Raw genomic sequence first — 13379 nt, 5'->3', positions numbered from 1 at the left:
CAGAGGTGTCAGGAAAGCACAAACATTTCAAGTTGATGAGTTAGTTTTACTAAGAACACATCCTAAACCCACAAAACTGAAACATTTAAACAGGAAATGGCAGATCTTATACTCTGGACCATACCGAATTGCAAATATTCCACACCCTGGCTGTTATTCATTAGAATATCCATTAACACATAAACCCAGAGGTCTACATCCACACAGACATTTGAAAAAATACATACAGTAAAATGTTAGCCAATGAGAAGAAGATAATTAATATTATATACAATTATGATGAGCCTACATTTAAGTTATACAGATACTTACAATCTAATGAATGCAGGTAAGTGTAGAAAGCAATGTGAACCATCCAATAGCTAATAAGATATTTGGTTATAAGAGGAGTTGCTATTGAGGCATATACACATTAGAGGAGGCATATACACATTAGAGGAGGCAGAGAACTGAACAGAATTATTTTCTTTAGGAGGCATGTGATAATAGTAATGTTGATATGAGTGATGTGAGTGACTGAATGAGATGAGTGAATGTAATTTTAGTTTAATAAGAGGATAAATAGTAATATGGAGAGAGGTAAAGTGGTGATGAATAAGAGGAAAATATATATATATATATAATGCTGAGGAATAAGTATGTTATTTTGTGAAGAATTAATAATGGATAGGTGAGAATGTTATGAGTAATTGAGAATATGTTGAGAGGAGAGAAACTAGATTTGAACGCTATATCACATGTACTCTTGGAATACATAATGAAAGTAGTGGAAAGAAAATTATTTATTGAAAGATTGGTATGCCTGAGATAATAACTTATGTGGTGTCTTATATATTCTTATAACTAAAGGTGAAAGTATAGATTTATGTGGAAAGAATTATTTACAGCAGCCACTGTTGGAAATATACCAGAAGATTTAAATCTATAACACTTTAACACTAATCTAATGGGAACTTGTAATGAAATTTTTGGAGTTATGTAGGCTTGACACTTCAGATTGGAAGAATTATTTAAGAGAACATATTTAGCAGTCATCTAATGACATAATTAAAGCTCGTCTACTGAACTGAACTAATGCACCATTAAATAGAAAGGAGAATAAGGAGAAAACAAAACGTCAGTCCTCTGTTGCGGCTCATACTTTCATCCCTCCCTTAGAAAAATTTATACATGTTGATAAAATATTTGACATTATATAATTCGTGATTATCTGACAGTATGGAGAGACATACACACATATTTATTTATGAATAGAATTTTACAGGTACCACAAGGTAAATACAGAATGGATATACAGCATGGAACGCAGCAGCAATTATCTAAGAAGATTTATTTATCTATTAAGTAAAACATTTATTTATATTACTTGATACTCATGAAAGGAAGGAGATGAACTACACAAACTTTATAGGAACATGATTGACTTGAACTATATATATACTTACCACACTGATGTACATACTTGTAGGATCCTAAGATATTTAGAGGGGCACCACTCTTAGAAATGATGATAGAGGGGTACCATTCTTAGAAACAGCAATAGTGGGGACACCACACTTAGAAACGGTATTAGGTATAGGAACTTTTACATTATATTAAGTTAACATGTATTTTATTTATCATATTTTATTTTGTGTAGTCCACTGTAGGGGATGACTTTACTAGTATTTATGAAGTAGTCAGCAACCATCCCATGAACCTATCCTCCTACAGAGGGCTGTCTTGAAGCTTGAAATATGTGTAAATTTTATTCCAGGAGCAAGATGAATTTTAAGTTGAATATTCTAGCGAGTTGCCACAATTATCTTCAAATGTTGCAAGTGTAACGAAAAAAAAAATAAATAAATAAAAAAAATAAAAAAAAAATAAAAAAAAGGAGCTAACAAATAGAATGTATATTTCAATCTGAATATAATGTAATTCACATGTCAGCACAATGATATTGAATGTAACGTAAAAAAAAAAAAAAAAAAATTGACTATATTTTTTCATTTAATTCTGTATATGTACTATATGACAACAATGTATCTCGTGTAATGATTAATTGTAAATATTTGTATATTTATGTACTTTACGTAAGAAATGTATTTTAAGGAGATGTTAATGAGCTGCAAAGGACTTGTGAATGTAGCACATGATTCATATAAATGCAACTGAAAATGCAAAGAAGAAACCAACGTGATGGAACACTGGTCAAGCAATATGTACGTAGTGTCAATATGCTTTGAAGTGTATGGTGTTGTGGAAGCCGGCAGGTCTTCAGGTTGGTGTAAAAGACAAGCTCATCACCTGTCGTAGGCAGTGAGGTGTTTCCTGTGCCCTCATTGACCATTTATACCCCGGTAGACGCCACCAAAATTCGACTGCTGGAGATCACAATTTCGTGTTGACACATTGAACAAACTTTGGATTTTCTTCAAGTCACACGCAAGAGATCCAGGCAGTATACACACACTCAGAATCCGATACTACGTTTACAGACATTGGAGCAATATAATAGAAACATTTATTGTTCGAATTAATTCCATTGTAAACACGAATCATGTGAACTGAATTCAAACGCTGTGCTAAGCAACGATAATACGCTGCAATTCAAAGACATTAATGTTACGACTCCTAAAGAAGATACACACCAAAAAGACTGTATACAAAGACTGATATGCAAAGAGTATTGTGCACAGAAATATTTTTTGTAATATGTAAATTTCTTATTTTCTCATATATATCTGTATCTATGTAAATTTTCTATACTGCCACGCTCGCTTGCGGAGCGTGTCAGTAGAGGAGGCATTGTAATGGTACTTTGACTTCCGCAAAGTTATAATTTACGATCGCGCACGCAGAAGAGCGCTGCGCCAGCGACCGATTTTATAAATAATTTTGTTCTTTTTTTTTTTTTTTACTTTTGCGTACTTTTTTTTGTTTTTAAGAGCTAATGGATGTCTCTCTCTCTTTGTCTTGTTACGAAAGACGTGTATTTTTCCCGCTGTGTTGAATGTGCTTTTGGTGAAAATTAAAATTACATTACAATGCGATGTTGTTTCAATAGATAATGAGGAGAAGATAAAATAATAAAAAGGTAACACCACAACTTCCAGTAACATCAAAATTACCTCTTATCACTGTTAGCATTAGCTACCCCGGTCGAAACATTTCGCTCGAAATATAAACCGTAAATTTGGCACTACCTCCGACCTGATCGGGCAGTTTCGGTCACCGCAGCTGTCCAATGAGTACTAAGTTGTTTCGTTAGATGTTGATATCAATTAGCAATTTATTTTCCGCAGTAGACATCCTAGATGCGGTTTCGAACATGTCTCTCGTCTGAGCTTTATTTTAAATACATGGGTTGGAACTTAAATAGTGGCAACTATTTATTCACAACCGATACAAAAGAGTTACATGTTTTCACCTGTTACTGTCTTTCAAAGTAGTCACCGGTGTCGTGTTGAAGCCGTTGCCAGCGATGTGGAAGGCGTATTATACCGTTAGCAGGGCCTGTCCTGATGATGGTGCGAATGAAGTGGTCTAACGTTACGGTGATCCTCGTGTACGACTGTGATGGTGTTATCCTAACGCATTACGTTCCTCCACGGCAGACCGTCAATGCACAGTATTACTGTTCGTTTTTCGAGCATCACCTGCGACCAGCTCTGCGAAAGAAGCGGTGACACTTTCTGCGCAACCCACCCATCATTTGGCACGACAATGCGCGGGCGCATACAGCGCAAGCTGTGGCTGCTCTGTTCGGTCGATGGGACTGGGAAGTACTGCACCATCCACCATACTACCCGGACTTAAGTCCTTGTGACTTTGATGTGATTCCGAAGATGAAGGAACTACTTCGTGGCAGCCGCTTCAGAACTGTTCCACAGATCTGACAGGCAGTAGACCGGTCCAATCGCACCAACAACAGAACAGGCTCTGCTAACGGTATACTACGCCTTCTATATCGCTGGCATGGGTTCTACTATTGACCACTACTGGTGACTATTTTAAAGGACAGTGACAGATGCAAACATGTAACTCTTTTGTATCGGCCGTGAATAAATAGTTGCAACTTTTTTTAAGTTCCAACCGTCGTACTTTATATACACGTCACACTTTGGTTCGTTACCACGCGCTGCTATCGTTCCCTCACTAGGAACTTTACTGTCGGTTACCCGTCTTGTCACACAGTTAACGACGCGTAGCATGAGGTCTACGCGGCCACGTGACCTGCACCAGACACGGCAGATGCGTGCGTGCGTAAGATTTTTGCAGATAAAACTTCCTTCTCACAGATGTGTCATCTTAAGCTACAAATTGTACGTTAACATCTCACGTCTATACAAATAATAAAATAAATATCCTGTGTCGAAGGACCAGCAACAAAATGTTAACGTTGACCTATGTACCTAGCCACCATGGGCGCAGCATATAGATTTGAAAAGCAGCGCCGCGCGGGATTAGCCGAGCGGTCTAGGCGCTGCAGTCATGGTCTGTGCAGCTGGTCCCGGCGGAGGTTCGAGTCCTCCCTCGGGTATGGGTGTGTGTGTTTGTCCTTAGAAATATTTAGGATAAGTAGTGTGTAAGCTTAGGGACTGATGACATTAGCAGTTAAGTCCTATAAGATTTCACACACATTTGAACATTTGAAAAGCAGCCCATCTAAAAATCAAATAACTTTAGTCGTCCTCTCGAGACTTGTCACGCCTCAGTTCCTAGAATCTTTTTTACTCTTAATATTAATCTCCTGTGCAGGACAAAAAAAACTCACACAATCGCAGGTACTTCCAGTCCTCAGTTACGGCTGGGTTATTCTACAAGGAAGTTCACATTTTGGCTTAGAGCAGTTAAGGCTGTTGTTGAAAGCTAAATGCGATACGACGCTCTGCTTTACAGCTACAACACTTCATCCAACGCCAATTACCTGGACTGCATACGGATAAACGTAGAGACGAAAATAATCTCTGTTTCATTTGCTGTCTGCCTAGTTTCTGCAGCCATTCTAGGTTATCTCCGTGTTCAGCACTTATTTCGGTACGTTACAGAAGAATCACTAATTATCATCATCATACACTCTTCACTGCACCACTTCATAACAGTCACTTCTCCAAAATCTTCATACGTATTGGGAGTCTGGCTCTGGAATCTGTTTTGGGAACCTGACTGTGATGAGTCTCACATATTTCCAGCTTCAAAACGCCGTTAAACGTCCACCGGGTATCGCGACAACAATTTCTTCCTTAAACTTGTCTGCCCGTCGCTTTACTCCGAATAGCCTCAGTCAGCATTGAGCGTCTCCGTTCTCCCCTCCGACCACTTCTGCTTTATACCTTAAAACCGTCCCATTTTTAATTACCTATTTCTCAAAATTTGTCTTTCTAGCACTTCTTTCTAAATATGTCTGTCTATTTAGCACATATTTCGGACTTGCTGAGTTGCATATAGGCACAACAAAATGACTGTCACAGAAAAAGCTTCCAGCCAGTAAGGCCTTCGTCAGAAAAATCCCATCAAAGGCAGGGCTACCCCGTGAAACTAGTCATGTGGTCTACAACCTAAGCTGCAACCACTGAGCTGCATTCTATGTGTGCGTGACAACCAACAAGCTGTCTGTCCGCCACCGACAAACTGTGGCCAAGAAACAAGTGGACCGTCCTGCAGCTGAGCGTGCTGCCAATCGTGACATCCTTCATCCCAATGACTGCTTCACAGCCTGTGCCATCCGGCTCCTTCCCACTAGCACCAGCTTTTCAGAATTGCGCAGGTGGGAACTTTCCCGGCCATATATCCCACGTTGCTGTAACCCTCCCAGCCTCAACCTCCGCTAGTCATTGTGCTCACCCATCCAGCCCTTTCCCTGTTCGCATTCCAGCACTACACTGCCCTCATTCCACCGTCGCACCCAGTCCTTTTACTCCTCTCCTTTTCCGCTACCGCTCCCCACCTCCCGACTGCACACAGCTGACTACCCACCCCCTCTGCACCTCGTCCCTGCAGCACTTCACTGTCCGCCACTCCTACCTCACTATCCACAGCCTCTTCCTTACCCCCACCCAGTCGCCACTCCCACCATGGGCAATAATCCATTCATCATAACAATAAACCTAGTGTAAACATTGCACTAAGTATTCTTCCGCGTTTGCTGGAACCTCATTGGATTTCCGTTTCACGTGGGACTGCAGACAAGCTGTCTCGAGTACTGCCAACTACGATAATAAGGCGACGTTTTGTGCTGTGCGTTACGCTCACATCGACTTAGCGATAGTGCGGGACAAAAGCGTTACCGGCGCATGTAGCTTGGACGGCACTGGCCAGTCAGCTGGTACAGCTAGCCTGCAGTGACGTGGCCAGCTGCAGTTCACAGCAATACAGCTTCGAATGTCATTTAATTTTTAAGCAGAATCTCCCGCAATACGCTCCTTAGACGACTATACGGAAACCGCAACATGTTATCGTTTTCAGCTAACGTACTATTGTAATTATAAACATGCAGCAGCACTCCGTCGTCAGGCCACAAGTGGCCCATCGGAACCATCCTACCGCCGTGTCATCCTCAGATGAGGATGCGGATGGGAGGGGCATGTGGTCAGCACACCGCTCTCCCTGTCATTACGATGGTTGTCTTTGACCGGAGCCGCTACTATTCGGCCGAGTAGCTCCTCAATTGGCATCACGAGGCTGAGTGCACCCCGAAAAATGGCAACAGCGCATGGCGGCTGGATGGTCACCCATCCAAGTGCCGCCCACGCCCGACAGCGCTTAACTTCGGTGATTTGACGAGAACCGGTGTATCCACTGCGGCAAGGCCGTTGCATAATTATGAACGTGAATAATGAAAATTCCTGACTTAACCACAGGATAATTTTTCTGCATAAGTTGTGTGTAACGTGAGAGACTATTGAAGGATTTCACCGTATAGTTAAATATTGAAGACACTTAAAGTATTACTTACAGTCAGTCGTCTGGTAATCACTTAGCTCCTTAACTGTCCGAATCCAAGAAATACATTTCAGTTTTGAAAGTGTCACCTACTACGTTGATAACGAGCCTATCAGCAACAGAATCTACGAAGCCAACCAGGCGCCGCATTTTCTCTTCTTTTATGACGAACCGTTCTATATCCCGCCAGCATTGGGCAGTGACGTGAAAAAGCTGTCTGCGTTAGTTCCAGTGCGTCTGGCATTCAACAGTCTTTTACTTCTCGGGCCAAATCCCGCAATTTGGCTCCAGATCGTCAGTTCTGCAGGGTTCATATTGTAATGGTACAGTAGCAAATGTAAAAATGCAGCATTTGTATGATAAGCTCGATGCAGTGAAAATGATTGATTTTCATGTTACTACGATACTTCTTTACCTCTGTGCTATAAAACGATGGACACAGTCCGAATAAAGAGGATTTGGTTTTTCACTTTTGCCTTACAAAATCAAATTATGTTTCCTTAATTTAAGCAACTTTCATGAACAGTCTTACATAAAACGTCGATAGTTAAAATTTGTATTTGAAATAGAAACAGGAATTTTGCGTCCAATATGTAATTAAAAACAAGACGACGTGCATTGTTCATAAAAAATGATAAGTGTCTATAATTAAGAGATTTAGGTATTACAAATTGAACAAGAAAAAAAAAATACTGGGAAGATTGGAGCTAACGAACTATTACCTAAATTTAGTCTTATTCCATCACGCTACCGACTACGCTACACATTCGTTGTTGGGTGTGATCTCAGCTGCAAAACATAACAAGCTGGGAAAACTTCAGAGCCGATTGTCTCTGTCAATGTACGAAAAACATTAAGAACAGCCTATTTCTCCGCACTTTTTAGCTGTGTTCCACGCTCGCGTTTCACTACGGAACAGAAAGCAGGCTCAGCATTTTCATACTGTGCATAAACAGCGCGACAATCAGAGCACAAAGCTGCAGAGGCTGTGAGCGGACGCGATTTTTGAAATAAAAACTACCTATCTGCAGCGTGTTAAAGAAAAACGATGTGGCTGTTAATACTTTTGAATATCTTAAAGTTTCATTTAACGTAACGTAATAATAAGATATCTGATACGTGAGTAGGAGCTACTTCCAAGAGCGTAACAACACCAGTGTACGTATGCTACGGCTTCTGACCAATCATCGCGTTTGTGTTTGTTTACATCAGGTTTATTCTTATGATTGAGCGGATTATAGTGCTGCTGCTCGCATTGTGGCTGCAATTTCCTGAGACGAGAGGAATGTTTGTGTGTGTTGCGTTTGCGTGCGTGTGTACGTGTGTCTGTCCTCTATTTTTGACGAATGCCTTAGTGGCAGAAAACTTTATTTGTGACAGTCATTTTGTTGTGCCTATATGCGACTCAGCATCTCCGCTCCACGGTGAGCAGTAACTTTTCTTTTCGTAATATTGTTACATTCAGACCTGGATTTTCCATTGTTTAGTACATATTTCTCAAAGCTATTTGAAAACATACTATTTGCTTGCCATAGCATTAAGGTATTATTTTTAATTTTATTACTATTTGTATTTTTAATTGCAACTACAGTCACAATTATTTGTCACGAGTTCACATAACTGAATCATAAGAATTCATACAAGTTGTGCAGCCTGAGATGTTACGCAATATATTGTCTGAATAAGACTCGTGAGAAAGTCTGAAGGCGAGTGATTAGGTTGAACTATTGAAAAAATAAAGTTGCGAGAGAGCGTTTCTTTATTATATGAAAAAATACGCAATGTGATGTTATTATCTGATATTCAAGAGCGATGTTATCGTTTTGTTTTTATGTTAACGACTCTGATGTACAAACGGAAAAGTGACTGACGTTTACTTTCCAGGGTGGTATTCTCATCATTATCCGATCTGTCATTAATTGACGTTGCACGAAGTGAAGTGTGCGGTTGGTGCTTTGATTTAGTTGAAACGCATACACTGCGTAGACAAAATGACGAGAAATATACATATATTAAGGAAAAGGGACGTTGCCTAGTCGCTAGTGTTTAGGAGCATCACCAACTGTGGTAGCAGACGATACCAGTCCGCCATATTAAATAGCCGACAGATAAGAGCAATACTTACCGTTCGAAAGTATCTCCTAATTTCGCTGACTGATCTGCTTTCAGGGTATCATATAGGTCCTCGACCTCAAGGTCCTTCTTCGATCCTTTGACGAACAAGTCTTTCAGCCACCTGAGAAGAAACGTATTGGATTAAAAAAATAGTTCGTAACTACACGAAGATACCAGTCAAAAGTATTTTCACTAAAACGAGGAGAAAAGTTCTTCTCCCATCAATCCACAAAAAACTAATTTCTATGCAAAATGAAACAGTACTTCGCAAAACGTGTGGAACTTCGTAATTGCATCAAATGCTGAAACCTGTTGACTCTTTAAAGTACTCGTGACTGTATGTGTGAGTTAGTGCGTATATTTGTTAGCCCTTCACGCTGAAATGGCTGGACGGATGTGGATGAAATTTGGGATGGAGATAGATTATACTCTGAATTAACACTTATGATATCCATCTATCTAAGGAATGAGGGTGAAAAAGTAGCGCACTCCACGATGTGTGAATACACATACTTAATTCGTCCAGTGCTTGAGAATGAGACTACTTTGTGACTTGTAAGAATCTTCACACATAATATCAAATCTGTTTAAAATATTTTCTCGCTGACAACTACAGCAAAATGTTGAAGGGAAAAACGTTTATTGTTTACTATATTTTCGCCGTTCATGCAGTAAAACTGCCTCTGGAAGCATGACGTTTAAATATATTATTTCTTTACTGTTAACTGCCTTCGCGACGCATTTTGAAGTCAGTATTCACATGTACCATTGAATGTACCAACAAAATTATATCATTGTGTGATAGATAGTTCAGGAGACGATGTCAAATAGTGACATGCATGAGAAAGTGTCGCATCATGTATGACATTTTAATTTATTACTTCTCTACTACTACATCTATTCACAATACAGGGTGATTCAAAAAGAATACCACAACTTTAGGAATTTAAAACTCTGCAACGACAAAAGGCAGAGCTAAGCACTATCTGTCGACGAATTAAGGGAGCTATAAAGTTTCATTTAGTTGTACATTTGTTCGCTTTAGGCGCTGTTGACTAGGCGTCAGCGTCAGTTGATGCTAAGATGGCGACCGCTCAACAGAAAGCTTTTTGTGTTATTGAGTAAGGCAGAAGTGAATCGACGACAGTTGTTCAGCGTGCATTTCGAACGAAGTATGGTGTTAAACCTCCTGATAGGTGGTGTATTAAACGTTGGTATAAACAGTTTACAGAGAATGGGTGTTTGTGCAAAGGGAAAAGTTCTGGACGGCCGAGAACGAGTGATGAAAATGTAGCACGCATCCAGCAAGCATTTGTTCGCAGCCCAGGAAAATCGACTCGCAGAGCTAGCAGAGAGCTGCAAATTCCACAATCAACTGTATGGAGAGTCCTACGAAAAAGGTTAGTTATGAAACCTGAACGTGAACTACCCGAGGCGATGGATCGGCCGCCAGGCAGCCCGTGACAGAGCACTTCATCACTGGCCTCCAAGAAGCCCTGATCTTACCCCCTGCGATTTTTTCTTTTTGGGGTATGTTAAGGATATGGTGTTTCGGCCACCTCTCCCAGCCACCATTGATGATTTCAAACGAGAAATAACAGCAGCTATCCAAACTGTTACGCCTGATATGCTACAGAGAGTGTGGAACGAGTTGGAGTATCGGGTTGATATTGCTCGTGTGTCTGGAGGGGGCCACATTGAACATCTCTGAACTTGTTTTTGAGTGAAAAAAACCTTTTTAAATACTCTTTGTAGTGATGTATAACAGAAGGTTATATTATGTTTCTTTCATTAAATACATATTTTTAAAGTTGTGGTATTCTTTTTGAATCACCCTGTACGTTTCGCACACAGTAGCCACGTATACCACAGGATGCAGTTGCAAAATTATATCACTCTACGAGACACAGTTCAGGAAATGCGATCTGATGAACATTGAGCTGTGTAAAAATGAAACTACAAGGCGAAATTCGCTAGAGATAAAGGTGAAATATGTGTACAAATACGTGATAAATATGTTAAACACGTGTGAAATATATGTGTTATGTGCGTATGTGGGCAATGACATGGGTAAAAAGCTCATCCTAGAACCATGGAACAATTTTAACCAAATTTGGTACACATAAAAAAATACCATGGCGGTAAGAACAGCCAGCCTCCTATTAGGGTGGGGGTGATAAAGTGGATAGAGAGAGGAGAGGAGGGGATGAACTGAGAGAGGGGGAGGAGAAGTTGGACAGAGAGAAGGGAGGTCGAGGTGAACATAGAGAGGCAGAGGAGACCGACAGAGAGTGGGGGTGGAGGAGGTGGACAGAGAGAAGGGGTGGAGCAGATGGACAGGGAGTAGGAAGGGGGGGGGGGGCTGGAAGTGGACAGAGAGAGTGGGAAGCAGGAGACTGACTAATAGAAGATTGGAATAAATACATACACGGGCATTTTTTAAATATAAATAACAGTTTAAGCGCAGCTAACACCGCATGGTGAAACTAGTTTATGATAACAATCCAGAGCGATATTGAATCTACTTCCAAACAGTTGGTGCCAATAAGTATAGCAATGGTGATGTTTACAGTCCTACGACTCTCATCACAATGACCGTCACTGTGCTTACAAAAATAGTTGGAGGTGAGTCGCATCGGAATAATCAACGAATTGCGGGCTGTCGAAAATAACTACGGACCCTCCGACTCAGAGTTCCAATATTAAAACTTTTGGCTGGTGTCGTTGTCTAGGGGCTGGGATACGTAGTTGCTGCATTATAGGCCAAATACTGCTGAGTCTACAGTATACGATAAGAATACATACATGAATCGAATGGTCGAAGGTTCCTATCACTCGGCAATTGCGAATTTTATAAATGAAAGATTGCAATTAAATAAAATCTGCAGGTACTATCTTAACGACTTTAAATGATGAGTAAGATAGTAGAAGTACCTTTGGGAATGCGGTATATTTCTGCAAAGCACTTATTGGTGTATATGGTCCAGCAATTAAATAAAATATAAGTTGAATAACAGGGAAACGATAGATTCCTACTGCACGTAATTAGTTATGAACAACAACACAGCTCGCGAGATATTCACTTCTAAACGCACACTATGTCTTCACTGCAGAAGCCACGGAATTCTCACAAGAGCACAAGTCGGCACTCCAAAGTATCTCTTATCTCCCGCGACCACGCGCAAACTGCTCCACTGTCCAAGTCTTTCCTCGTGTCCTCTCTGGAAACGACGCTCCCATCCAGTCTCCCCATTCACGAGCGCTGTGATTGGCTAGAGCGCTCCCTCCATGTCTTCAAGCCAACGCACCCACACACATAATTAAACACATACGAATTACTGGGGTTACATTTAAATAACTTGAAATTAAATAAATATTTACGGCTGGACCATAAACACGCCTAACACACATTATTAAATACATAAACAATTAAATAAACATATATCAAAAGAAAGGAAGCAAAAGATAGGCTAGGAGCCTAATGTCTCTCTGCTTTGTAATACACAGTAGATAATTGACCAGTTTCTTCGTGAATAGCATATATCGGATATTAACAAAGATATGGATGAACCAATATGTTTATAAGCATGCTGCTACCGTTCTTTTTTTTAAACTGTGGAGTGCGTATGGCCTGACGCTATCGATAGTAATCTGCCACTTTGACCTCCAATAACTCATGTACTATTTAAGTTACGTTTCTGTAATTCATACCAATTTGGGTTTACACTAATAGGTTTCTAAAGACACGTAGATCGACGAAATCGGAAGAACCGTTTATATTTTGGAAATTCTTTGCTGGGTGTTACTTGTATAATTTACCGTCAGATAGTAAACTTTAAACTAATAAAGATATTGAAAATTTGATTACAGCATCAGAATCGTCGTGCAATTAATGGTAATTTACAGTGAGGTACCATGATTCATCTGGGTAGTATTAATTCCTATACGAAATGTGAAACGTCTGCCATTAAGGTTTCACAAAGTCCGCCATCTTCGGCACTCCCGGCACGGACATCTCCTTCATCGACACAAAGCACCGTCCTCGTCACAGAGGAATTCGCAGCCACGCGGCTGGACCGTGCGCTGGGGCTACAACCCCCCCCCCCCCCCCTCTCGTCCGGCTAACGTTTGCCACCACGTGTTTGCAGCCGGGCCCCGGCTTTGACGAGCGTGCAAGTGCGGCCACGCCAACTTAGATTATTTTGAGGGCGCCACAGCTCGCCCGTTATCTCACAGAATCGATCAACATTTGAATAGGAGCGATGCAACTGTTCGACGATGCTGGCAGGAACGGGTGAACCACGGCCGAACACAGCGTCAAGAATGAAGCGGTCGAC

The 13379-nt window shown here is 40.7% G+C and overlaps 1 protein-coding gene across 1 annotated transcript in view; it reads right to left on the bottom strand.

The window, feature by feature from the left end:
• LOC126235667 (ATP-binding cassette sub-family C member 4-like) overlaps positions 1 to 13379 on the bottom strand; it is a 311483-nt gene that overhangs the window by 279153 nt on the left and 18951 nt on the right. Inside the window, exon 2 of the mRNA XM_049944390.1 lies at positions 9053 to 9163. Coding sequence (XP_049800347.1) covers positions 9053 to 9163 — 111 coding nt within the window. The remainder of the gene's footprint in view (positions 1 to 9052; positions 9164 to 13379) is intronic.

This window comes from Schistocerca nitens, chromosome 2 (assembly GCF_023898315.1).
Source record: "Schistocerca nitens isolate TAMUIC-IGC-003100 chromosome 2, iqSchNite1.1, whole genome shotgun sequence".
In the NCBI taxonomy this organism is placed as follows: Eukaryota; Metazoa; Arthropoda; class Insecta; order Orthoptera; family Acrididae; genus Schistocerca; species Schistocerca nitens.
The sequence above is the reverse complement of the archived record's forward strand: the minus strand, read 5'-3'. Positions and strand labels throughout refer to the sequence as shown.